We start from the raw sequence: 27,289 nt of genomic DNA on the forward strand, positions 1-27,289 counted from the left end.
CTGTAGGGGCTGCCGCTAACACCTGAGGACCGGGCTCTAGAGCACATCTCCCCAGTGGGCAAGCCACAGCCGATATGTGCACTGGAGCATCGGCCCCTCGGCCACCAGGGTCTGCGCCAGCCAGTCCCCAGCCGTTGTCCCTAACCGAGTGCCGCACAAATTCGAGTTCCCGTCTGTGACGAGGACTGGGCAGCACTGTTGGAGGGGATGCCAGGGCTCAGCCTTGCCCAGCCCCTCCTGGGACAATGAGCAGGGACAGGTGCGGGTACTGTGGGCCAGTGCCCAGGCCGAGGACTCGCTCCCTGAGGCATGCCGCTTCCCACATCATCACACATGCCATCGTCTCACTGTTTCATCTTGTGGCAATGGCCATGGGGCGGGGGGCGGACAGGGAAGGTCCTGGGAGAAGGGGCAGCTGCCAGAAGAGGAAGAGGGGCTCCAGGCCAGTCATTTGCAAGCACTTGCCAACAAGGGCTGTGCCCAGGAAGTCCAGCCCAGGCGCGGGAGGTGCTCGGCAGGGGGGGCAGCAGCAGTTCTCCTGGGGAAAGAGGGGCGCTCCGATGGGCGTTGGAGAGGCCCGGGGTGGTGGGCCGCCCTGGGAGGGGCGCAGAGACAAATGCCTTTCAGCGAGGGCCCCAGGGTCTCAGGGCGGAGCCGGTGCCAGGGTGTGGTCCCGAGCCCGGCTTGGCCAGCCCACCCGCAGGAAGAATGGCCTGTGGCCTCCCACCCTGCCCGCGGAGGTGCCACGGCCACGCCGCCTCCTTCCCTGCTGCTCACCCTCTCTCATCGCTCTGCATGAGCGGCCCTTTCAACACAAAAGGAAGGCGACCTCCACATGCCTTTAACCCACCCGACGAAAGGAAGGCTGGCACAGGAGCCCACAGGAATGCTCCGTCCCTGGCCCAGTGGGGAGGTGGGCGGGTGGGCAGGCAGGTGAGCAGATGGATGACATCTCCCATGTCCCCTCCCTGGATACGTGGCGTCTTCTTTCTCTGCTGCTCCATTCAGGGGCCCGCTTGCCCGAGAGCGCCGGTGCCCCTGGATCTCAGAGCCATGGCCCCGTGGTCAGCAAACTGCGGCTCGCGAGCCACATGCTCTTTGGCCCCTTGAGCGTGGCTCTTCCTAAGCCTTAGGAGGACCCTAATTAAGTTAATAACAATGTACCTACCTATATAGTTTAAGTTTAAAAAATTTGGCTCTCGAAAGAAATTTCAATCGTTGTACTGTTGATATTTGGCTCTGTTGACTAATGCGTTTGCTGACCACAGCCATAGCCCCAACCAGTGTGTCCCTCCCCCCAACCCTGGTCACTTCACAAGCAGGGAAACAAGGTCCCGCCTGAGGTCACAGGGACTCATGAGTGGCGGGCGGAGGCAATAGTAATGAGAGCCGCTCACAGAGCTCTTGGTAACCAGCCACCCTGCGGAACCCTGTGAACCAGGCTCTGCTGTTAACCCCATTTCACAGATGACAAAGTGAGGCACAGAGGTGAAGGCCAGGGCTCACAGCCAGGAGGGGCAAGGCCAGAATCCACAGCGGGCAGCCTGGCTCCAGAACTCACACTCATCACGCCTGCAAGTTATACTGCTCCCAGAGATGGCCCCAGAACCCAGGTCTCCTCCCTCCCCGGCCTGCCTGCCCCTCCACTGCACCCAGAGCCTCCAACTCACTACCCCCCAGAGGCTCCGTACAGGGCCTGCCCGCCTGGAACCCCTAGCTCCAAGGCCACCCGCCCCCGCCCCCCCCCCCCCCCCGGAGTGCTGCCAGCCCGGGCCTGCTTGAGAACTCAGGAGTAAAGTGTGCCCCACTCCCCCTGAGTCTGGGCAATCGCCTCTCCTGACCCTTAAGTACCTAGACCAGGGGTGGGCAAACTTTTTGACTCGAGGGCCACAATGGGTTCTTAAACTGGACCGGAGGGCCGGAACAAAAGCATGGATGGAGTGTTTGTGTGAACTAATACATGTTAACACTGCTGCTGGTGAAGGAGCGGAGGGGAGAGCAAGAGAACCCTCCACTCTTTCGGCTCCACGGGCCGGATAGAACAGCCGAACGGGCCGGATCCGGCCCGCGGGCCGTAGTTTGCCCACGGCTGACCTAGGGGCTGGCTTAGAGGAGCCAAGGACCCCCACCGGCCTCTGAGGCTAGGGGTACCCCTACTTGCTGGCCCACTGGCCCAGCAGAATGCCCAAGGCTCCTCCTGCCAGATGCAGAGGGTGCTGCTACCCCAAGACTGGCTGGGTGGGCCAGTCCCGACCTCCGTCCTGTCCTGCAAAAGACCCCCGACCCCCACCGCCCCGGGAACCTCACCTGCCCTTCCCCCTTTGGACCTAACAACACTCACCACATCACGTGGCTGCTGCCTTGAGCGAGGAGGGTCTCAAGAGGCACCCCTCACCTGAGCCCCGCCGCAGGGACGTCTTCAGAAGCTACTGAGGACACATCAGCCCCCCAATCACACCCTTTCCACTTGGGCCACGATCACAAAACACAAAGTACTTCATAGGAACAGGCCCCAGGGCTGTGTCTTTCCTGTCTGCGGGGTTCCCCTCACCGCACCCGCTGAGTTGGGGCATCCTTTCTGCAGGCCCAACCACCCCAACCACCCCAACCACTCCACTCCTGGCCACGGGTGAGGTTCCGCAGCCAAGGGTGGGCCTGACTCACTTGGTCCTAATGCAGAGCTCGAGGGGCGGGACGAGGTCATCGTCTCTGTCCTCAGGGACAAGCTGGGTGGTGTCTGCGGAGGCAGGAGAGGCACAGGCTCAGCCCAGGGCCCAGTTCACCCTGAGATCAGCACTGACAACCCAACTTCAGGGACCCGGCTCTGTCATCTGCCCTCCCCTCTCCCTCCTGAACCACCCTCACTCCTGCCCATCGCTTCTCACCTGGACAGCACGGCACCCTCCTCGCTGGCCTCCTGCCTTCAGTCTCCGCCCCACCCTCCCGCCCCCACTGCAACTACTAGAATAATTCTCTTTAAAAACACATGTGACCCCGTCGCTCCAGAACCTCCCCGGGCTCCCTATTGCCTGGAGAATAAAACCCAAACTGTTGGATGGTGTTCCAGGCCCTCCAATACCTGCCCTCAACCTCCCAGACACTCAGCCCAGCTCTGGCTCTCTCCTGCAGGACACCTAGCACTCGCCCTCTGACCCCTCGTCCTGACACTGGAGTCTGCATGTTCTCCGACCTCCCTGTGCGGGCGCCAGGACCCATGTCCCCGGCCGGCCTGGCGGCTCCCCGAGGATGCACGGACGGGTGGGAGGCACGCACCGACGGTCAGCCGGATCTGCTCCTGCTGGTTGGCCAGGCCGTCGTAGTAGAACAGGTCGAAGAGCCGCTCGGCCCTCCAGTCCCGCAGGAGCTCGGCCTGCAGGCTGAAGAGCACGCTGAAGTGGCTCTCGCTGCACACCACCCAGATGGGGAACCGCGGGGTCTTCAGGAAGCAGCCCACCTGGACGGGGGGGAGGACGGGGAGGCCTGATGCGACGTGCTGCCTCGGGAAAGGGGCCAGAGCCCCTTCTGTCCAACCACAGGGCGGCTGGCCGCAGACAGGCCGGCTGGGGGTCACAATCGGTGTGTGGTGCGGGGTCCCCTCGTGCCGCTCAGACACAGCCTCTCCCAGAGCCGCCCCTGCTGCTCAGCCCGCTGCTCGCAGGGCCTCAGCCTCAGTCATGTCTGTCCAGGCCTGTCTGCGCTTCTCTACCACCTCCAGCCGGCACGCGGTGCGGTGCTGCCGGCCGGCTTCCCAAAGCTCCTTCACACCCAGCCTGTCCCGCCAGCAAAGGGCCTCCTAAACTGGTCTTCCACACCCCGCCCACCCCACAGCCCAGGGAACCTCTCACCAGTCCTCAAACTACTCCCGCAGCCAAGCCCCTGCCTGAGCACCCACAGCCCGCGGCCTAGGGGGCTGTACACCTCTCCCTCCCTTCAGGGTCCTGCACCCCCCAAACCACCCAACCAGGGAGCACGGATCACCGCCTCCAGCTCCCGCCTGGGGACGAGGCACTCCTCTAGCACAGGCCTCACTCCTCTCGATAACACGTCTGCCCACCGCTGCACACTGGGCTGTGCCCTTAGCGCCAAGAGCAGAGGGTACACTCAGCATAAGCAAATGTTTGATGAACGAAGGTCCTCGTGAGTAAGGTGGGTCAGGAACTCGGTTGGACTTCACCTTGAAGGCAGGTGGGACTGGGAGCCCCGGGGAGAGGGGAGGGACGGCCTCTGGGGGAGCAGGCAGGGGGCTGGGACTTCCTCCTGGGAGAGTCCCGGAGAGGACTTCATGGTGGAGGGTGTTCGGGAAGCGAATCCATGCCCCAGGCCCTCGGCCCCACTGCTGTCCTGCCTGCCTAGGGGAGTCGGACGCCGGCTGGCTCTGCCCCCCCAGCCAGCCCTCTCCGCTCTCTCTGTCACCTGTGGCTCCGTGGATGCCCTCTCCCCACCCAGGCCCTGGCTTATTCAGCTTGTACGTGCCACAGGCTGGGCGGGCTGAGCCTGGCTTAAATCCCCGCCGGCCCCAGGAGATGTTTGCTTGCTCAGGTATTTACAGAGCAGCCTGTGGATTAAGGAAAGAATGGGAATTATTTTTCCAGTGGGGAGAAGGGCATACTTTCTCCGGGGCCGTCACAGATGAGTGGTCGGCAGCCTTCCTCGGGCCCCTGGGAGCCCGCCTGGGATGGGCTCTGGGGGCAGGGGATGCCTTGAGCAGAGGGCTGTGCTCGGAAGGCCCTGGACCAGGTCCCTGGTGAAGGACTCACTCATGAACGCTGCTTCCTCCCCAGGGTGGGAGGGGCCTTTACAATGTGTTCATGTTCTCTTTGTCCAAGCTCCCTGCCTCCCCCTCCCCCGCCCCCCTGGCCAGTGGGCCCTCACTGCAGTCCCATGTGACATTACGTGACTGCAGAGCCCACTCCTGGGTGGGATGTGGGGGAATTAGGTGTCTTAAAGGACGTGGCTGGACGTGCCCAAACCCCACTGAAGACTTGGCTTCTGTTCCAGCTCAAAAGAGGCTTTTCTGGTGAGGGCGTCCCCTCGAACTGGGAGCCGAGACTGGGGACCAGGGCTCTTCTGGCAGGAATGGGAGCCGCGTCTGCACCGCTAGCCACCCTGAGTTTTCCAGTGGAGAGACCAGAGGGCAGTCGGCCATGTACACAGCGGTCAGAGGATTAAGGGCAGAAAGGTTGCCCAGGGCGTTTATAAATGAGTTTCCCCTTCAGGAGCCTCTTCCAAGTGGGTGACATTTCCCAAAGATGAAATTCACCTCCTTGGGGTTTGGGGGCAGCTGACCAAAGGCCTGGGGCGAGGAGGGGACGTGGACGCGTTTCCTCCAGCACAAGCCGAGGCTTTCTCCCGGCGGGTGACCGTGCACGACTGAGAACTGCTTTTCAATGAGGGTCTTTCATGTGTGTGTGTGGGGGGGGTGAATGCCCCAAACCCACCTGTGGACTACAGCTCAGAAGCCCTAATGGAAAAGGACCAACATTTGATTGCTGGGGGGCCAGCCTGTCACTTCCGAGGAGGACACCGTCCAGCGTGGCCTGGACTCTGGTCCCAGGCACCATGCGAGGCAACGGGGAGATGGCAGCAAAGGGAATAAGAACAGCCCTGTCCTATGGCGCTCAGCAGAGAAGCGGGGGGACAGGCTGCAATCAGACAGCCTACGATGCACTCCCGTGCATTTCACGGAGCCTGAGCGCCATCAGATTCGCCGCCATCTGTCGTATCCCTCAGAACGCAGGCCGCGGTCCAGGCCTGACCACCACCGACTGCGGTGATGCAAGAGAACCTCTGAGCGCTCCAGTATCGGGAGAGCTCCATCTCCACAGCAACGGGAGGTGGTGCTTCACCCGGAAGGAAAGAATTAAGGTTCTATGATGGGAGACGGCAGGCGGGCAGGGCAGAGACCCCCATTTAGAGTGAGGAGGCGAGAGCGTGAAGCGGGGGAAGGGACAGGGCTCACAGGGCCTCTAGGCTGGAAGCTCTGGGCCTGCACGCTCCGCAGACCAGCGCTCAGCAACAGCATCTACTTCCCGGTCCTGCAGGCTGGAGTCCCAGGTCAAGGTGTCAGCAGGCTGGTTCCTCCTGAGGCCTCTCCCCTGGCTGCGGGTGGCAGGATCCCCCTGCATCTCCATGTGCTCTTCCCTCTGTGTCTGTGTCCCCATCTCCTCTTCTGAGATGAGGACACCAGTCGGATTGGATTAGAGCCCGCCCTGCGGCCTCGTTTTAACCAGTGACCTCTCTAATGGCCTTGTTTCCTCATGTAGGATATTCTAAGGCACTGGGGGCTAGGACTTCAGCACAGGAATGGGCGGGGGGCACAATTCAGCCCCTGACAGTCTCAGAGGACTGACAACCACTGGGGGGTGCTAAGCAAGGAATGGTGTGGTCTGAGCCCCTCTTTAATGGATCTCACTGAAGAGACAGGATTAGAGGAGGGTGAGAACAGAAGCTGAGACCAGCGGAGCTGTCACAGGTGTCCAGGCCAGCGATACTGGGGACACAGATTGGGGTGACGGTGGACAGAGTTGAGAACAATGTAGGGTAGGAGCCACATGACCTCCTGGTGGGAAGGACATGCTCCTGGTTTGAGGAACTGGGAGCTGGGGGAAGTGGAGGAGGCTGGAGCTTGCAGATAACTGCCCTGACCAGCTCAGTCTTGGCTCAGGTGCCTCCATGAAGGCAGCAGTGAACCCCCCTTCAGGGATGGGGTTAGCACGGAAGTTAAAAACCCAGTCCCATGCTGTCCTTCCCTGGACGGTCAATGCCCCATCACCCCGGCCACCATGAGGAGCTGGCCTTCCACCTGCAGCCTGCATTGCAGTCCACCCTCACTGCCGGCTCTGGGATGGGGGCAGTGAGGTGGAAGTCAGATGAGCAAGACCAGGCCGTGGAGTCACAGAGCTGATGGAGGACCCCCAGTCCCAAGGCAGAGAGCAGACATTACCTGCTGTAGGGAACAGAACTCCCAGCCTTCGGCCAAGCACACGATAGCCGACGAAATCTATGTGAATTCAAGGATTCGGATCTTTGAAGGGCCTGCATTCCACCCCCCTTTTCTACTGAATTTATTTGGGGTGACATCTATATACATAAAAGCCCAGCGACCATAACAGGAGAACTACCAGAACGACCAGAAAGACTGGTCACTATGACGGGCACTGTGGCTGCCAACTGGCCCAATTCGGGCCCCAATCGGCCCCCCACAATCTCCTGTGGCCTCTCCCCCAAGTTAGCCCCCAACCCCAATCAGGCCCCCCACCCCGATCGGGGATGGGGCCGGCCAGCTAACCTCCCGTGTCCCCTCCCCGCCCTCACCAGGCCCCGATTGGCCCCCATCGGGGCAGGCCAGCCGGACCCCACCCATGCACGAATTCGTGCACCGGGCTCTAGTTTGTTAATAAAATGATATACGTTTCTGGTGTATAATTCTATAATACATCATCTAGATTTGTATTGTGTATTCAACACCCCAGGTAAAGTCCCTTTCCATCACCATTTATGCTCCCCTTTACCCTATTTTCCTGTGTCTATAAGTTGGGTTTTTTCTTTGTGCTTTTGCTTAATTTCTTCACCTTTTTCACCCAGCTCCACAACCCCCTCCCCTCTGACAGCTGTCAGTCTGTTCTCCGTACCTATGAGTCTGTTTCTATTTTGTTTGTTAGTTTATTTTGCTCATTAGATTCCGCATGTAAGTGAAATAGTATGCTATTTCTCTTTCTCTGACTGGCTTATTTCACTGAGCATAATGCTCTCCAGGTCCATCCATGCTGTCGCTTAAAGGTAAGATTTGCTTCCTTTTTATGGCTGAGTAGTATTCCATTGCATAAATGTACCACAGATTTTCCACCCACCCATCTCCTGATGGGCACTGGGGCTGCTTCCAAACCTTGGTTATTGTAAATGATGCTGCAATGAACATATTGCATATTTCCTTTCAAATCGGGCCTCAGGTTTCTTTGGACACATTCCCAGAAGCGGAATGGCTGGGTCGTAAGGCAGCTCCAAGGGCCTGGATTCCTTCAATCAGCATCTTATTCCAAGGGGGGCCTCCCTGATGTCCTCATCAATTCCCCTCAGCAGACCAAAGCGAAATGGTTTACTTTTGACCAACGCCCTCAACACAAGACTGAAACCAGGGCTCACGGAAAGTAAGCCCGAGATTCCGTAAGCGCGGCCAAGGCTCCCCTCTCAGCTGTGGAATTCGAGCTGCACGCTCCAGAGCCCACCCAGAGTATGATGCTTGGAGCCCTGGTGTTTCTCACGGGCCACGTGGCCACATTCCTGGGCTCCGTCAGACACCGGCGCATTCAGGGAATAGCCACTACCAGTCTCTTCTGTGCAGGTCTGTGGACCCCCAGGTCTGCTCCTGACCAGGGGTGGGGGTCCCCAGAGAGACCCGGGGATGGGCCACACCACGTGGCCCATAGCAGTGGGCAGCACACCTGTGTCTCCCAAGAAGACCTGTTGAAGTGCCAGCCCCAGGACATCAGCATGCGCCCTTGTGTGGAAGTAGGGTTGTTGCGGATATGGCATGGAGGTGAGGTGCGTGGAGGGGCCTGCAACCCCGCGTGACTGACACCCTTACAGGAGGAGGCACGGGGAGAAGACGGCCACGTGGCGGCGGGCAGAGACGGGCAGAGGCAGCACTCAGCCGAGGAGCGCCCAGGCAGCTGGAAGCACCAAGAGCCGAAAGAGACGGGGAAGGACTCTCCCTGTGGGTTTCAGAGGGAGCAGGGCCTTGGCCACACCTTGACTTTGGACTTTGGCTGTGACTCCAGAATTGTGAGTCAAGGCATTTCTGCTGTTTTAAGCTACCAGTTCACAGTGCTGGGTTGCAGTAGCCCCAGGACACTAACACAGGCCTGTAACCTCAGGTCCCCTGTCCTTCACACACACACACACACACACACACACACACACACACACACACACACACACGACGGTGGCAGCCACTCTGACCCACAATCACCCTATACACCCCTAGCGACCCCTTTCCCACAACCTTTCTCAGAACATGGACCGCCTGCCTCTGGGTGTGAACCTAGTGCCCAGCACCCGAGGGGACAAAGCCGCACTTCTTCCCAAACCCTCTGTGAGGGCGACAGCACCCCAGTTCCCACAGTTCTCCCACCCTCCCCGCTGCTGCAGGGAGCGGGGCTCCTGGTACCTGGCAAGCGCTGTAGTGCTCAAAGAGGGACAGGAAGCCCACGTCGCTGCGGGCAGCGATGCCTTTGAGAAGCATGATGTTCCCGTTCCCGGAGTCCAGCTCCAGCACGTCGTTGAAAACATTAGACACAGCTTTCCCGGTCAGGAGCAGATTGACAAGTTCCTGTTGATGAGAGAGGGGGACGGCTGGTCAAAGGGAGATTGGCAACAAGGCAAAGGGTGGAGAAGGAAGGAAAGCAAGGAGGGAGAGAGGCGGGAGTCAGGGCTTGAGTTCAGGGATCCCACAAGCCCCGGGGAAAGCTGCCGACTCTTCCCATGGAAGCCGCTCGAGGCCTCAGCAGCCTCTAATCCGAGGGCATTTATTAAGCACCAGCCATGCACAAGGCCGGGGCAGGGGCTGCTGGAGGGAAGAATGGCTCCTGACCTTGGGCTTGGGTCCACCCTGGGGTTCCAGGTGTGTGCCTGCACGACACAGCATGTGACAGGGCTGGGGACCGTGTGCCAGGGCCAGGCAGGCACCGGACCACATGATGCTCAGGGCGACTTGTGGAGAAGTGACATTTGGGTGGGTCTTGAATGAGGGTAATTTTTAAAATAATCTCTTTTATTTTGAAATAATTTTAGATTCAAAAGCAGTTATAAGAATAGTACAGAGAATTCCTGTGTACCCTTCACCCAACTTCCCTCAATGATAACATCTTACATAACAGGCGCTCATTGCATTTACATAACTGGGCACGTTAGCAACACCAGGAAGCAGACGGGGCCCTACCAGTAACTCAGTCCCAGGCCTCACTGGGGTCTCACTGGGGTCTCACCAGGACGGTGGGCTCTGCAAGAAGGAGGAGAGCCGAGGACAGCGGCAGCAGGTGGGCCCCGGCCCTGTCTCTGCCCTTGTTGGCTGCATGGGATCTGGGTTCAGTGGCTGCATGACTGGTACCCACACCCGACAGGCTTATAAGCCTGCTGACCCCAGAACCAGGGGACGGTGCCTCGGGATGACTGGAAGGGCCCTTCCTTATGCAGAACACCTAGGGGTCCAACATCCTGCTAGGAATGGGGAAACTGAGGCTCACAGATGGGAAAGCCCAAGCCACACAGCCAATCAGCGACAGAGCTGGACTCCACCCACATGTCTGTCTCCCTGTCCAGGGTCCCTTCCCTCTCCACTTACTTGCTACCCTCAGGTACCACCTGGCCAGCCAAAGGTTCAAGAGGAAGGCAACTGCTAAGTGCCTGCTGACCAATGAGTCATGCGAGTCCAGACCCAGTGCCTGGCGGGCAGGACCCTCCATCCAGCCCACTGCCTGCCAGGGCTGGCGCCGGTGTGGTGCATGGGAGCGGCCTCGCAGCCCTTCCTCTGGAGGGCAGAGTTCACAGCATTTTCCCCTGAAGTGTGAGAGCGGCCGCGCCGTAACGAGCCCTCTGTCGGCACCGAGACCCCTGCTCCAGTGCCAGTAAAGGAGGCCGCTGATGGCCGCCGAGGGAGGCATCGGGCCTCGCCGCGTCCTCGCAGAGGAAACGAGAGGAATTTGAGGAAATGGAAGCGGCTGCTAGGAAGGCCTGCCTTTACCAGGCAGGTTCCACTTTTCCCATCTGGTTTTAAGGGGAAAGGCTCCTGCTTCCCACCTGGGGTGAGTCTCAGGCCTTCCTCACAGGAACCCTCCTTGAAACGGGGGGCGAAGGGGCCACAGGCTGCTCCTGCCCCTGGACCCACGATTCCACAGTGGCAAAGCACAGTGGTCCGCAGTCCCCCGGTACTCAGTGTGGTCCGCGGACCAGCAGCATCACCTCCCTGCAGAGCCCCAGCCCAGGCCCCTGAAGCTGAGCCTGCTCCTCAACGTGACCCTGGAGGGTTCAGGTGTGCTTCCAACTTTAAAGCGCACTGGTCCAGCACAAACACCTCGTTCCCCCAAAGAGGACCCTGAGTCTTCGGGGGTGAACATCACCCAGCTCATCCCACCAACAAGAACCCTGAGTCTCAGGAGGAGAACATCTCCCAGTTCATCCCACCAATGAGGACTCTGAGTCTCAGGAGGTGAACATCACCAGCTCATCCCACCAATGAGGACTCTGAGTCTCAGGAGGTGAACATCACCAGCTCATCCCACCAACGAGGACCCTGAGTCTCAGGGGGTGAACATCACCAGCTCATCCCACCAATGAGGACTCTGAGTCTCAGGAGGTGAACATCACCAGCTCATCCCACCAATGAGGACTCTGAGTCTCAGGAGGTGAACATCACCAGCTCATCCCACCAATGAGGACTCTGAGTCTCAGGAGGTGAACATCACCAGCTCATCCCACCAACGAGGACCCTGAGTCTCAGGGGGTGAACATCACCAGCTCATCCCACCAATGAGGACCCTGAGTCTCAGGGGGTGAACATCACCAGCTCATTCCACCAACGAGGACCCTGAGTCTCAGGGGGTGAACATCACCAGCTCATCCCACCAACGAGGACCCTGAGTCTCAGGGGGTGAACATCACCAGCTCATCCCACCAACGAGGACCCTGAGTCTTGGGGGGTGAACATCACCAGCTCATCCCACCAATGAGGACCCTGAGTCTCAGGGGGTGAACATCACCAGCTCATCCCACCAACGAGGACCCTGAGTCTCAGGGGGTGAACATCACCAGCTCATCCCACCAACGAGGACCCTGAGTCTCAGGAGGAGAACATCACCAGCTCATCCCACCAACGAGGACCCTGAGTCTCAGGAGGAGAACATCACCAGCTCATCCCACCAATGAGGACCCTGAGTCTCAGGAGGAGAACATCACCAGCTCATTCCACCAACGAGGACCCTGAGTCTCAGGGGGTGAACATCACCAGCTCATCCCACCAATGAGGACCCTGAGTCTCAGGGGGTGAACATCACCAGCTCATTCCACCAATGAGGACCCTGAGTCTCGGGGTGAACATCACCAGCTCATTCCACCAACGAGGACCCTGAGTCTCAGGGGGTGAACATCACCAGCTCATGCCACAAGTGAAACAGACAACACGGTTCAGAGCCCAGACCACACTGGGGTCTGGCACCCTCTGCTCCCACTTAACTGCCCACCACTGGGCTGGAGTGCTCTCTGCCTGCCGAGGGGGAAGCTCCCACAGGGAAGACAAGAACCCAGAGAGGGAGCTGGACCACCCAGGTGGCCAGAGAAGCCTGAGGCCTTCCTCTGGGAAGCGGGCAGCAGCCACCCCAGTCCCTCGGGTGCCCTGGACAAACCGCAGGCCCCGATCTGCCCCTGCGTGGTGCCCAGGGGTGTTTCCAGGGCTGGCCCAGTGAGCCAGAACCCAAGACAGCTGGGTCACTAGTGGACTGAAAGCTGGGCCGTCAGACTGAGAGCTCTGCCAGCCTGCTTGTGCCCGTGTGGGCCGGACGTAACTGGCCCGGTGGCCACTCTGCGAGGCCTTGCCTCAGAGAAAGGCACAGGCAGGCCAGAGGTGGCACATGGCTCTTGACCAGATCCTTTCCTTGGTGCTACCAGGAAAGGAGCTAGACAAGCAGCTGTGCTAACTGTCCCCTCCCCCAGTGAGGCCCCTGAAGGGCCCGCTGTGAACATGCAGAGAGAGGTTGTTGTAAAGACAGTGCGTGCTCCCACGCTGGCCCGGGCCCCCGTCCATGCCACCAGCTCCTGCTGGCGGAGGCAGGCACGTGGCAGCTGCTGGCAGAGGGCTGGCAGGACTGAGGAAGAAGAGGGAGGGAGAAGCAGCAGTGCCCCGGCCCCTCCCATGCCCACCGACCTGTGTGCAGTAGTTGTGTGCGCCAATCAGGTGGTTGGTGGGGACGTCGAAGTCCTGGCGGACGCTGGAAGACACAGGAAAGGTGGTGTTAGCATGTCTCTGCCTAACTCGGGCCGTTGGGCAAGCCTCGCTGGTGGCGGGGCTCCCTCGGGCTCCAGGCTGAGGCCCAGAATTCAGGGGTCTGGGCTGTGGCTCTCTGCTCCGTACCTCCCTTGGGACTGGAGCCCAGGTGTCCTCGAGTCCCCAAACTCTAAGCAACAGCTCCACTCTGGCCTCGCCAGGCCCCCTGCCAACGCAGCAGGAAGAACCCGGGCTTGCAGTCCAACACCCTGCGTTCACATCCCAGCTGTCACAACGGTGGGCCCCGGGGCATCCTCCGCCATCTCTGGGCCTCCGTCTGTGAGGCTGTTAAGTGGGAGGAATGGTCTGAAGTCGTAGCTGCCACCGCTGGGCACAGACCGTGTCCTGGGCCCAGCACACACCTGCTCCTAAACCCTGAGGAGAGCCGAGGCTCGGAGAACGACCGCCTCAAACCAAAAGGGGCTTGGCTCCTCCACCCACCCAGCCCCCCTGGGAGACGGGGCCTGTGGCTGAGGAAAGCCGTGGACAGGTGAACAGAGAAGGAGCCACCACCCATCAAACACACTCAGAGGACAGCAGTGCTAGCCCAGCCCCTAGCCCCGGGGAGGTGAGAATTTCTATTTTATAGGCGTTGGAGGGGCGACACCAGGGAGGCGATGTGCGGCTGGGGTCCTGGCCCCCTCTGCTGCCGCCCGCCCGGCCTCGCCCGGCCAGGCCTGCCTCCTTCACCCCCAGCCACGGAGCGCGTAGAGGAGGCCCAGAGGCAGGAAGGCTCAGCACTCCTGTTTGTTTTTCCTTTTAGTGGAAGAGAAGAGAAACCTGGTCTCAATTTTGAGCTTTAAATCTAAGATCAGTCCACAAACATAAAACCCACACCCTGGACCCTGGGCCCTGACCCTTCCCGGGGGAGCTGGAAACCCGAGCTCCGTGACCTCAGCAGGAGACGCGCTCTCTGGTTCTTAATAACCGTGGCCAAATGGGCAGCCTGTGGTCCACATGGGAGACGGCTGGGCTCGAACTATGAGTCCCGGCTGAGAACCACGGAGGCCAGAGGCCTTGGGCAGGCCCTGGAGGCTGGCCCACCAGCGACGCCGGAGGGCCTGGGAAGGAGCCGGCTGGGGGGACGGTAGCCGAGGGCCGCACTCGCTGGCATGAGCTCGGGCCGGAGAACGGATGGGAACGTTCTCCGTGATGTACACAGGCACCTTCTGAAGAGAAGAAGGTAACCTCGGAGGAGCCGAGTGGAGTGATAAGCATCGCTGGCCCCGCGCCACCAGCCGCGCTCAGAAGCAGCCGATCTCTGCAGCCTCTCAGCCTCGTGTTCACCCAGCGGGACTGAGAGCCTGCGTCAGCCGAGCACGGAGGGACAGGCCGAAAGGACAATGGGAGGAAGCGGTAATTGCATCCTTAGGTGCAAACACGATGGGAAGTTCAGAAGTGGGCTCAGATCTTAAAAGGCAGGAACATCTGTAGTTCACATTAGGGCATTCGGAGGACGCCAAGGAGCAGCTTATGGCTTAAGAGATTTACAACTTTGGCAAATGTAGCTGCCCAGACCTCCCTCCAGGGGAATTCCCTGGAGGGCTGAGTGTAAGGAGTCCTTGAGAGAAGGCGGCTGGCTCCCTCGGCAGGGCCATACGGGCCTCAGCTCTGGCCCCAGCCTGCTATGTGGCCCAACCTCTCCTCGTCGGGCTCCCCTTTTGAGGGGCTTGCACATGACGAGTGGTGTCCCCAGGATTCATAGCTTGAGACCCTAGCCCCCAGGACCTTAGCATGTGACTGTATTTGGAGCAGAACTTTAAAGGGATGATTAAGTTTAAGCAAGCCCGTGAGGCCGGGCCCTAATCCAGTCTGACAGGACAGACAGAGGGACACCAGGGATGCGTGCACTGAGGAAAGACCACGCAAGGACACAGGAGAAGGTGGCCGTCCTTAGAGGAAACCAGCTCTGCCCACGCCTTGGTCTCAGACCTGCAGCGTCCAGAGCTGAGACAATGAACTTCAGCTGTGTAAGCCGCCAGTCCATGGAGCTTTGTTATGGCAACCTGTGAACGAATACAAAGACCACAGCCGCATCTCAGACTCAGAGCCCTTTCTTCACATGAAATCTACGTGCAGGAGCTCCACGCAGAAAACACCAGGCACAGATGCCCTGGCCAACGGCTGGCGGAGGCTTGGCCGGCTTCCTCCCTCTTGTAGCCCTGCGGCCCCTCTGGTGAACCCCGAGGTCTCCATGGTCCTGGGAGCAGGGGCTGAATCACTGGAGCGGTTGCCTGAGCTCTGAGCTTCCTACGCTTCCTGGGTTTCTGAGCAACAAGCTGGGACAGGCCCTTCCTGGGACTGACGGCTATTCCACCCTAATGGGAAGGCTGTCCGTCAGGGGGCTGGACGACGCTGGGCCCAGGAGAATTCTGCATGGACACCAGGCTGGTGACAGGAGCCAGGGGTTCCAGGAGCAGAGCGAGGGGAGCCCGAGTGGACTCGCCCAGGTACGGAAACTTACAAGGAGGGGCGTGGCCCTGACTACCCTGCCCTCACCCTCCGCAGCATTCTGGAGCAAAGGGCCAGCACAGGGCCCGGTCTGGTGCGATGGCCCAGCCTCAGGGATGTCCAGTTCACCCACTGACCGAGGAGGGGAACAGGAGCTCTGCCCAGGTACCAGCAAGGACTGCTTCTCCCATAGCAGGTCCCCCCGACACGGCTGACCACGAAGCAGAACAAAGGGTGTGGGGGCTGCACAGCCCTCAGGGCGAACACTCACAGATGGAAAACATTGCCCAGAGAAAGAACAAAACAGGCCTGTGATGGAGGCCAGCCCGGATCCAGCCCGGGAGCCAGGCCCAGTGCTCGGCTGCCTCTCAACTCACCCTCCGGCCCAGGTCTCAGGGCAGAGGCCCCGCCACTGAGCGGCTCAGGTCGCCTGAGCCCTGAATTTGCAGTCTCACCCTTCCTTTCCAGTACTCTGTCCCCTCTAAAGCCGGGGGGGGGGGGGGGGGGGGGGGGGGGAGGGGAGGCAAGGACCACCAACTGTGTTACTGGTGGGAAAACAGAGGCCCAGAAAGGAGAAGGGACTTGGGGTCTTGCTGTCACACAGAGTCAGTGGGCCAGGACTGTGCCCCCAGTGCCAGCATCACAGTGTCTACCGTGGCCTGAAACACGGGAGAGTCAGGCTGGCCAGGAGCCCTGAAACCCTCACCCTAAAGCTGACCCACGTGCGCCTGAACGTTTGAATGAAGGAACAAATGAATGAAGGAATGAAGGAAGGAATGAATCTGAGCAATTCATTTGAACAATGACTGTCCAAGTGGCCTAGAGACGTGGCTGCAACATAGAGGCATAGCCATTCACCAAAAAGCAAAGTCCACGCAGTGGGCAGTGGCCAGTCAGCCTTGGACTAGCTGAGTGGACTCAGGCAAGTCCCCGCCTCTCTCAGCTGTGTCCTCATTTGTAGCCGGAGGACTGGAGCAGGGGTCTCCGGGGACCTCCTGGGATGTGAGCGAGTGTGCCTGGTCCATGACTCTGATATTTATAACGCCGTCCCGAAAATAGGCGGTAATTAACCAGAAGGACCCAACCACTACCTCCCCTCCACCTGAGCTCTGGGGCGCCAGGCCCCGGAGGCACCCCCACATCCCTCAGGGCCAGCTCCTACCTGTCCTCCCAACAGACCCTCCCCTAGAGACTGCACTGCCCATTGCACTCCCCACCCCCGCAACAACCTCTGGAGACAGCACCCCTTTGCTTGGCGGCACTTCTGCGGCTTTTGAGGACATCAACAGTGCCCACAGCAGCTGTGGAACCGCTATGAGAGCCTGGGCTTGGGAGTCAGGGAGCCCTGGATTCAAATCCAGCTGCTCACCAGGTGTCCCCTCTCCAAGCCTCAGTTTCCCCACTTGCAATGTGGGTACAATGGTGCCTCCTTCTAGTACAGGTTGCTGTGAGAACTGAGGGAGATGAACTGTATAAAGCATTTGGCATATGGTAACTATCACTTCCTTTTTCCTACAATAACAGCAATAATAACAACAACCAAAAAACAATGAGAGGTCACGAGTCCTACAACCTCAACCTTTCATATCACGGCCAAGCCCCAGCGTAAACAGAGGCCTCCGCGGCCACAGTGGAGCCCTGAGCGTCGGAGAAGGATCAGGTAGAGCGGATACGGATACGACTGTTTTCCCAGAAAGGCTGAGGAAGTGGGCGATGAGTCAGAGCGCCTGGGTGTCAGGCCCCTCTGCCACCTGCACCGGGAACCTTCAGCGAAGAGCTTTCCCTCCCTGATGGAAAAACATATATGAAATATATAGAGTGCTGTGCAATAAGGTCCGCGCCACAGATAAGGCCTCGCAGACGGCGGGCACGTCCACAGGAGCTGGGAGGAAGGGTCTGAGGGAGGAAGGAGCTGGGAGGCCCTGAGAGGCAGGGAAACGTGTGTGGAGGAGGGAAGAGAAAGCAGAGATGCCTAAGCCCTTCCCGAGCGGCCTCCCTCCTCCCCGCCCGCCTGTGCTCCACCTGCCGGCACCTCCCTCTCCAGCCAGACCGTGTGCAATTGTTCCCTGCAAACACACCACTGGTCTCCGCCTCCTTCGCCCACTGCAGTCAAAACCTTCCCCACGCCCCTGAGGGCCCTGTGAAACGTCACTCCCCCATAAGGAGATGCCTCCCTCACCCCAGCACACGTGCCCCATCTCTCGGTCACGTCCCCTTCCGAGGAACAACCCCCAGCTGCTCTTCCCTCTGCCTTCCCCTCCGGGAGCAGGACTCAGGGCAGGGTTACCATGTCTCACCTGGCTCCTGGGTGCACAGACAGGCTCTCACTCCTGTGTGCCTGCCCCACCCATCCTGGAGAAGCTGCAGGGAAGGCCATGGTGGAACAGCCTCCAGAAGCCGGGAGGTGCACAGAGGCGAAGGAAGTTTCGCATTTGCGCAGCAGAGTCTGGTCTGGGCCAGAAGGCTCCCAAAGGGCTCTCACCTCCCCCTCCTCCCCAGGCCTGTCCTCTCTATCTGGCCACCCAAACCCTCATGGAACAAGGAGGTACGGCCCTTGGATGAGTGGGTAAGTGTGTTGGATGCACTGAGTACTGGGGGACTCCCTCAGCTCTGCCACTAACCCTGGTGTGTCCCAGGCTTGGTCGCCCTTCGTTGCCAAGGGCGGTGGGTCCCCCACTCAGCCTTTGGTCTTGGGGCCTGTGGGAGACCTAGGCGTCAGCCACGCCACCTGCGCTCACTGGCTGTGCATCGCCGTCCTGGCAGCCTGGGACCAGCCTTGCTTGGGCCCAGACCGTGTGGGCTGCAATTAAATGGAGAGGGAAGCATGGGGACAAGCATCAGGCCCAATGGGCCTAATGGGATTCCTGTTTCCCGTTTCTCCTTCTCAGGGGCAGACACAGCCGAGCAGCACCTGCCACCCCTCCCCGAGCCCAGGGAGGGACATGCAGGCTCGGGGCTGAGACCGGGAGCCAGGAGACTTGAGTGATGGTCCGCCAACCTGCTCCTAACTCCTCTGAGCCTTGGTCCCCACATCTGTGAAGTGGGGTAATGGTGCTAGGCCAGTGAGGTGGCCACAAGCCCCACAAGCTGTGGGGTGGCACGAAGGCCCCTCCTTGTGCCCTCCACTGGTCAAGGAGGCCTCACAGGGACCCCCAGAGGGAGCCAGACAGAGACACACAGAATGGAACTCTCGTCACTGCTCAGGAGCCGGGGGCTCCCAGAAAGGGCCCCAGGAGGGAGGAGGGGCAGCCGAGGAAAGTGGGGTCTCGGGCACCCGCTCTTTCCAACGGCACCGTTTGGGTCTATCTCCCACCCACACAGTTCTTGAGACACATTTGCTGAAAGGGATCATGGCCTCTACCCTCACCTGAATAACATTGGGAATTCATTGAGGAAGTTCCCTAGCTAGAGTCGAAGACCTTGGCAGGGCGGTAGGAGGGCCCCTAGCCATCTCTCGTGTTCCAGGTGGGGACCCAGGCGAAGGCCTCGTTATTCCGGCTGGAAGTTAGTGGGTGTGAGAGGGTGGAGGAGAAAGCGGACACACACCCTATCCGTCCTCTCCCATCAGCAGACACATAGGCCACCAAGACCCTGGGATCCTGAGCAAGAACAGCCCCTGCTCACAGCCTGACGTTGCAACCACTGCCACCCCGGGAGCCTGTGCGGGCCTCCTCCAGGGCCCGGCCTGGCCCAGCCCCCACTCCCTCTGCTCTGCTGGTGCCGCCCAAACTCCCCATTCCTGACCCGCCAGCCGTCTCTTCCCCAGCCAGTGTGGAGCCCTTTGAGTTTCCCCGCCATGTCCACATGCCACGATGGGTGGGACCCAGGCCTGGCCGAGGTGAGGCGTCAGGCATGGGGCACGGGTCCAGAAGGCAGAGGGGACTGGAGAAAAGGGGCCCCCACCACACAGGAGGGGCCCCTGAGAACACCGCTGAGGCAGGAAGGAAGACTCAAGAGACAGAAGGAGGGACATCAGGTCCCAAAGACGCTGTCTGGGTTCCTGGGTCCAACCTCCCGAAAGCCCGAAGCCTTTGATACGAGCCCGTCAATAGCGCCCTGTGCTGCTGACACGAAGAACTGAGTCTCTGTCGCTTGCCTTTGCACCACCAACACTCAGGGTTGGCTTTCATGTCAGGGCTATTTGCACAAAGAAGTAAACTGTGCTGCTGCTGTTGTGTTTCCTCTTGGACAGAAGCAGTGCCGCCATGGTGCACACGCGGCCTCGCCCTCCCTGCCGGCTATGTGTCCAGAAGCTGCTTCAGCACATGACAAACCACCCTCTATTTGGGACTTTCAGGACGGCCTTGGGCAGCCGAGTTGCCACTGTAACAAATGCCAAGGGTCCACTTCATGAAAAGGTTCTCTTCATAAGCTGTTCCCCCACCCCCAGGCCTGTGCCACCCGGCGGGCACCGCCCAAGCCCCCCTCCCTGCCCCCTTGCCAGGCCACATCACCTCTGACTCCTGGGGCACTGAGCACCCGCACTGTGCAGGCCTGGCTGGGAGCGGCCCTGACCCAGGGCCCTGGGCACCCTTGGGGCGTGGGAGAGCGTGCTGGAAAGTTCAGGACGTGCGGTTTGGAAGGCAGGGGAGCTTGGGGAGCATGAGAGCCTGTTGAGATGTTCTGTAAGCAACTCAGATCTGAGGAAAGAAAATAGAGGGCTTGAAATCAAGTGGAAAAAATAAAACCTTCACAAGCCTTCACCATGGTCCAGAATGAACAATAGTCCAAGGCCAGCTTTGCTCCTGCTCTGCAGCCTCTGAGGAGGTCAAGGGCAGGCTGCACGCCTGGGTTGGGGACAGCCAGGGGGCAGGAGGTGCTGGCTGTGGTGTGAGGCCTGCCCAAGCCTCAGGCATGGGTCTGAGAGCCTTGCTAGGAGGGAGAGGTGGCCACACCTCAGTCTCACACACATACACTCACACACATACACTCACATACATTCATACACACACATACCCACACACATTGATATTTAGAGAGAGTGGAGAGGAGGGGTAGAGACAGAGGGAGAAACATCAGTGTGAGAGAGACACGTACACAACACTCACATGGACACACACATACATCACACACATACATACACACACAATCAAGTCACTTTCCCACAATCTCAAACACACCCACCAACACGTATGGCCTCACACCCAGCCCGGCAGCCTCACCACCTCTCGTACACGTACATACACACACACACACACACACACACACACACACCGTGACTGTACAGGTCTGGGAGGGCTCGGGCCCCACACTCCGCCTCTCCCTGGATGAGCAGCGTGGGGCCTGAGCCACTCGGCTCTCCCTGGGCTCCCAGAGGATGTCATCCACTGCCCAACAGTCACAGATGCCCCTGGAAGGGCCTGGAAGGCGCTGGCACAGCTGAATCTGAACCCAGAGTGGGAAGCGACCATCTGGCCCAGCCGCGTTCAAATGCTTCCATGGTGGGAGCTTCTCCACAACGGGGTCTCAAAGAGGCACCGGAGGTGGGGGGGGGGACAGGGTCTCCTCCCCACCCCTCTGCTGCCTCGGAGCTGCTTTGCTTCATCTGCTATATGCAGTGAGCTTCAGCTTCGGGATACGGTTTCCTTAGAAAAAAACTATTTCTTTTCACTACACAAAGAGACTAAGAAGCACTAGTCCAAACCCCTCCGGTTAGAGATGACAAAGCTAAGGCGCAGGTAGGTCAGCCACACGGCTCGTGGGCAACAGAGCGAAGATGGGGGCCCAGGCCCCACAGCTACAGCGCAGCCAGTGAGGGGGACACCTCCTTCTGTGTGACTTGCCACCCACCGGGCTGCCCTGGATAAGCCCTCAGCTCTGTCCGGCAAGTGGTGCCTGGGCTGGGGACGTTCTCCCTGGGTGCCCACATGTCTACAGAGAAAGGCCAACCCCCAGGCGGGCAGGACGAGGTGGGTTTCCACGGTCCCGGGACCATCCACTGCCAAGCGGATCACAGCCAACCCCAAGCCAGGCCTGGCATCCCTCCCGAGCCCGGAAACCAGAGGCTCCGGGGCTGAGGAGGCTCCATGGGGCACGCCACGTGATGGCCGCGAGGGGCGTGGGCCATTCCAGGAGCTCCCTCCCCAGAGGCGAAGGTGAGAACAGCTTCTTCAGAAGACCCCACAGAAATGCCAGGAATGCTCGGTGCTATTTTAAGTAACTTCAGCATGATCCTCACAGGATCTGGGCAGTGTGTGCTGCTCGGGCTGCTCCTGCCCGCCCTTTCAGTCCTTCTTTCCCCTGCAGGAAGCCCCATCTCTGGCAGCCCCGGGGGGATGGGGGGTCATGAAGGGTCATCCTGGGACTGCCCGGGGGTGGAGGGAGCCTGGGTCTGGACTGGAGAAGGCCTGCCCGTGCCCCACCTGATGTTCTCGGGCAGCCTACCTAAAAGTCACCTTTTGTTTGTTGTTAATCCTCACTCGAGGACACTTTTCCATTGATTTTTAGAGAGAGGGGAGTGGAGGGGGAGAGACAGAGGGAGAAGCATCAATGTGAGAGAGATGCTGGTTGCCTTCCGCATGTGCCCTGGCAGGCTGGCGATCAAGCCTGCAACTGAGGTACGTGCCCTTGACTAAAACTGACTAGAACTAAAAGGCATCTTAAACTTAAACACATAGGAGAGAGTTGGTGTCCTCTCCAGCACCTCTCGGGGGCGCACTCCAGGGCAGAGACGGGTCCTCCCGCCACCTTCTCCTGCTCCATCTGAGGAACAGCACACAGCACCCAGGGAGCCCCGCACCACTAGAAAGTGCCTGCCAAGGGTGACTGCAGCCGCAGGCGCACCCATCACCCATTGCAGGACATCCCTGTGGCCGCGTCTCCTCCACGAGGCACCAAGAAGACTGGGGGCAAGAAAGGACAGGATGGGACACCGGGCATCTGGGCACAGCGGAGACAGGGTCAGATGGAAGCGGCTGTCATCCAGGCTTGCTACCCAGCCCGTGCCAAGCACACACTTACTTCTCCATTAAATCTTGGGAAGCAGGAATTACCACCCCCTTTTACAGACAAACTCAGGTTCAGAGGGTTATACAGTCAGACCTGAAACCAAGTCTGTTTTATTCCCAAGTTCAGATCCTTAAACAGCAAACCAAAGAGCCCTGTCTGGGGTGTGGGGTCAGGCTGCCAGGTCGAGCTGTGTGACGGGGGGGTGAGCCACTGGCCTCCCACACCTCACTTCTTCACCTGAAAGGCAGGGAGGGTCAGTCGTCACAACAGTGCCGCCAGCAGGGTGCTGTGAGAATGACAAGCTTCACGTGCGGGTGTTAGAACAGAGGGAGAAACATCACGATGTGGGTGCCATGGCTCCCGGTGCCCAGAGCGTGTCCGCTGTGCTGTCTTCTTAGGAAAGGGGAAGGGGAGGCCGTGGGAGTCAGACAAGCCTGATCAGCTCCTGCTGAGTCCAACACTAAAGCAGGTCTCTGCGCCAGTCCTGCTGGCAAGCGGGGCCAGGCTGGCCTAAGCTGCCCGGGGAGACCTCAAAACCATCGGCCTCCAGGCCCAGGAAGGTCCTCAGGGGCTGTGAAGGGAGGGGACTGTCAGTCCCCTCTCCTGCCCTGGGAACTGGAGGGGACTGCAGCTGGGTCACACGTGTGTCTGCCTGTGTGTGTGTCCGTCTGTGTGCATATGTGTGCATGTCTGCTGTGTGTGTGCCTGTGTGTGTGGGGGGGGGGGGGGGTGCCTGTAGTGACGAGGAAAGGGTTTGGTAGGGCTGTAACTTCAGGCCCATCAGCATGAGCTTCTGCAGGCCCAGTGAGGCACCTTCCCCATATGCGTGCCCAACGCCCACAGGTGACGGCCTGCCCGGCGTGGTGAAGGGCAGGAGTGGGCAAAAGCAGCCCCGGTGGCCCAGCTCTGGGTAATGTGAACAGCAGCCTGGATGGTGGGCCTGGAGCCTCTGCAGCCTGAGACACCAGAACCGTTCCCTGCAGGAGGCATGTAATCAGGGTGCCAGCTCCCAGGCTGGAGCCAGGGCCTAGACCCCGAGCGAAAGGCTGCTGCACAGGTGGGGAAGCCAAGGCTGGGAGGCTCCCACTGCTAGATGTCACCAGGCCTGGCCCTTCTGAAAGCTCAGCTTCCTGTCAGTGAGGTCTGGGTTCTCACCACAGCTGGAGACCCCTCCCCCCACCCTGTCAGCCCAGGATCAGCAGACCAGGCCTGGGGAGGAGGCGGCGCAGCTCATGGTCTCCATGCACGTGAGCCGGGCCAGGAATGAACCCTATCATCATGGCAGGATTAGGAGAAAATGCCATTCGAAAACGCTGAGCGCACATGTTAATAAGGTCAGCAGCAGCAAGTGGCCGGCAGCACCAGGCCTCAGTGCCCTCCCGTCCTCCTCCCAACAGCACTGAGGCCTCATGGAGCGTGGACCGGCCCAGGCCCGACCTCAGGAGCAAGTGTCTCCTTCTTCCTGGGCCTCCCCAGCCTGGGCACCGCACAACGACGCTTTCAGCCGCCCCACATCCCGGGCCAAGCTGCTTAGGGTTATTCCCAAATCTTCCCCACACCAAGCACCCCAAAGTGCAAATGCATTCCCCCAGGTCTCCACGCCTCAGGGCCTTCTCTCTGCTTGGAACTGAGTGTGGCATCGATTGTACTCCACAAGATATTAATGTGCCATTAAGCTGAACTCTCCCTGGTGACATAGGCCCAGCGAGGGACATGGATGAGAAGTCCAGAGAGCTCCTAGGAGTAATCTTAATGGAGGCTCCAGCTCGGGGGCTGCAGGGGATGAGGATGCCTGGAGTCGGGATCCAGCCTTCTGCCCCCGCTGCCTGCCAGGCCCCCGCACGCCCACCCCGCCATCTCAGTGCTGGCTAGACCCGAGCCTTGCAGCCTGCAAGTTGCCTTGGCCTAGGGTGAGTCCCCCTTTCCCTGAGCTCTGGGAGGTGAGTCACCTCCCAGGTCTCAGACTTGATTGTCCATCCCCACACATGTCCCAGGGGAGTCCACATGGGTGTGAAGTGTGCCCAGTGAACTCTCAGGTCACCCCCTCACTACTCTGCACAGACCGAAAAGAAGGCAGCACTGAACACACATGCATGCAGAATGTAACTGCTCTCTCCTCCGCCAGCCTTCCTTCAGCCTCCCAACCAGGCTCGCAAAGGAAGCACCCACTGTGCGCCAAGCACCGCCCTGCGCTCTGGGGAGGCGCAGTGAGCAAGACAAGCCACCCGGGAGGTGAGGGAGGAAGATACTCACAGCTCAGTGGACCGGGACAGGATGGCCGACAGGGTGAGCAGGATGCATCCATAGGGGCCCACTTCGAACTGGGAAGAGGAGAAAGGAATGAGCACCCATTAGGTCTGCATCTTTTTCCTTTCACTTCCGGGGGTCACAGCCCAGGGAGCAGCCTGACCGTGAGCCAGCTGCCTCCAGCCAGCCCAGAGGTGGCTGGGTGGCCCCAAGGCAGACCCCCTCAGGGATGAGGACGATGGGAGCAGACACAGTGCCCACCCAGGACCACACCCTCCACCTCCAGGTCCTGGAAGCTCAGGACTCAGCAGCGGCAGGAGCAGCCTGTTACCAATGCCAGTGTCTTATGCTCATCGTCACATTTCACGCTCACAGACTGTCCCGTGAGGACTGCCATTCCTGCCGTCTGCCCTATGAGGAAACTGGGGCTCAGAAACTGTGCAAGTGGCAGGCCAAGCAGCCAGGGAGCAGCCCAGCAGGCGTGTGGGGGTTTCATCTGGCTTCAAACCCCTTACTGCACAGAGCTGCGCCGTGGAGAGCAGCAAAGAGTGGGCTGGGCAGAGTGGGGTCTGGAGGGCAGTAAGGTGGGCTGGGCAAGAGCAAGGGCAGATCCAGTCTTTTAAAGTTTTTATTTCCTTCCTCATAGATTATTTGGATTTTTTAGATATTGCATTACAATATTACTTATGCTGATTACTGAGGTTTGGGGTGCCCCTCGAATTTGGCACCCAAGGGGAGCACCTAACTTGTCTCTCCTAGTCCTGGCCTGTTTGGAGCCACGGCTTCGAGCTGGGCTGCCTGGTTGAAATCCCAGCTCTGCCACTCCTAGCCATGTGACCACAGGGACATTTCCTAACTTCTCTGTCCCCAGTCTTCTCCTCTGTAAGCAAGGATACAAATCATAGGCCCTACACTCCTCAGGTCATTGTGAAGATTAAGTGAGATCATCCTTGCAAAGCACCTGGACCAGGCCCAGCACCTGTGTTAGCTGTTGGTGGGATGCTGGCTCCACACTGCACACCTGTCCAGTGAGCCCCGCAGGCACCGTCTACTGGGCTAGACCGTGTGCCTTGGGTTTCCTAGAGAAATGCCATCGCCTCACTGCAAATCAGTGTGAAGACCTTACTCATCCCACTTTGGCGACGATACCACTTCTGTGAACTGTTGTTGAAGATGCTGCCTGTTAAAATAGCCAGTTCTTTACATGTGATCAGTTTGTTTTTGGACTTATAGCCAGGAAAAAAAGGTTGTTTTCCTGGAACAATAAGATTTATAGAATTTATCATATTTCCATTTTGCCTTGGCTGCCAAGCTCTGAGACAAATATGGTGCTCAGGTGTGGTAACTATTTTAGCTCCAGCTTTTGATAAAATTATCTCTTCTTTTTCTCAAAATATAGTCTTTACTTCTGTCCACTAATTCAATTAGTCATTCAAAAAAAGCACCACGTGCAATAGCCAAGCAGCTACTCCCTGCTAAGGTTATGCTGTGAACAGGTGGGCACAGATCTGCCTCCTGGTAAGTAACTCGGGGGAGGAGGACAAGACACAGGAGGGGTGGGGAAGGGGCTCTGCTCCGATGGGAATACAGGTTCCTCTGGAGACACACAGGAAGGGCCTTCAATACCGACGTCGAGTTTGGGGAAGGAGGGAGTGTCAAGGAAGGCTTTCTGGAGAAAATGGTGTCTGAACAGAAACCCAAGGGACAAGGCGGAATCAGAAGAGAAGGGAGTGCTGTTCCAGGTAAGAGGAAAGGCACGTGCAAAGGCCTAGAGCCAGTGGTCGGCAAACTGCGGCTTGCGAGCCACATGCGGCTCTTTGGCCCCTTGAGTGTGGCTCTTCCACAAAATACCACAAAATACCACGTACGGGCGTGCACGTACAGTGCGACTGAAACTTCATGGACCCATGTGCCACGAAGTCAGTATTTTGTGGAAGAGCCACACTCAAGGGGCCAAAGAGCCGCATGTGGCTCGAGAGCCGCAGTTTGCCGACCACTGGCCTAGAGGCATGAGAGGGTGGGCTACCTCGGTTAGAACACAGAAAAGCCCCGAGGACATCACTCCTCAATAAGTGACTTTCCATCTGTGATTGGAAGTAGAGATGGAGGAAACGAGTCAACAGCCATCTTAAACCCACCTCGTCTTAATCCTGTGATCCCAGGCCAGTCACCTCACTGTTGTCCTCCTGTCCCCATTTGCAAAACGTGGACCACGCACACCTCCTCTGCACAGTTCCGTGGGCACGGTGACCACCGCACAGAGCAGGGCTGAGTCCTTGCGGGGGGACAGGCCTGGCGGACTTGGGCCCCCTGCACCCTTGTCACGGCTCTACCACTGACTTGTGTGCTGCCTTAGGGAGTGACAAAGCTCTCCCAGCCTCAGTTTCCCCTTCCGAAATGCCTGCCCGCTCTGCCTTGGGCTGGCACATCGCCTGGACAGGCCTGCAGAGACTGTCTCCTCGTAGGACTGCGATGAAGGGGACACCGAAGCCACTGGGAGCCCACTCTCTCACGGGAAGAGCTATTATTCCACTCGGGCCAACCTTGTCCAGTCCCTGGGACACCCTGAGGGACCTTGCAGGGCCCTGGCTGTGGCCTCCATGTGGACTG

The 27,289-nt window shown here is 59.3% G+C and overlaps 1 protein-coding gene across 2 annotated transcripts in view; it reads right to left on the reverse strand.

Annotated features, from left to right (window-relative positions):
• The window catches only part of MINDY4 (MINDY lysine 48 deubiquitinase 4), a 93,102-nt gene that overhangs the window by 7,016 nt on the left and 58,797 nt on the right, over positions 1-27,289 (reverse strand). The window contains exons 13-17 of one of the 2 annotated variants that reach the window (XM_036327698.1): positions 24,686-24,753; positions 12,914-12,977; positions 9,167-9,328; positions 3,274-3,454; positions 2,665-2,737 (exon numbers count right to left, since the gene is read on the reverse strand). In XM_036327698.1, coding sequence (XP_036183591.1) covers positions 2,665-2,737; positions 3,274-3,454; positions 9,167-9,328; positions 12,914-12,977; positions 24,686-24,753 — 548 coding nt within the window. The remainder of the gene's footprint in view (positions 1-2,664; positions 2,738-3,273; positions 3,455-9,166; positions 9,329-12,913; positions 12,978-24,685; positions 24,754-27,289) is intronic. The other variant, XM_036327699.1, reaches the window with a different exon arrangement.

This window comes from Myotis myotis, unplaced genomic scaffold, assembly GCF_014108235.1.
Source record: "Myotis myotis isolate mMyoMyo1 unplaced genomic scaffold, mMyoMyo1.p scaffold_m19_p_11, whole genome shotgun sequence".
NCBI lineage: Eukaryota > Metazoa > Chordata > Mammalia > Chiroptera > Vespertilionidae > Myotis > Myotis myotis.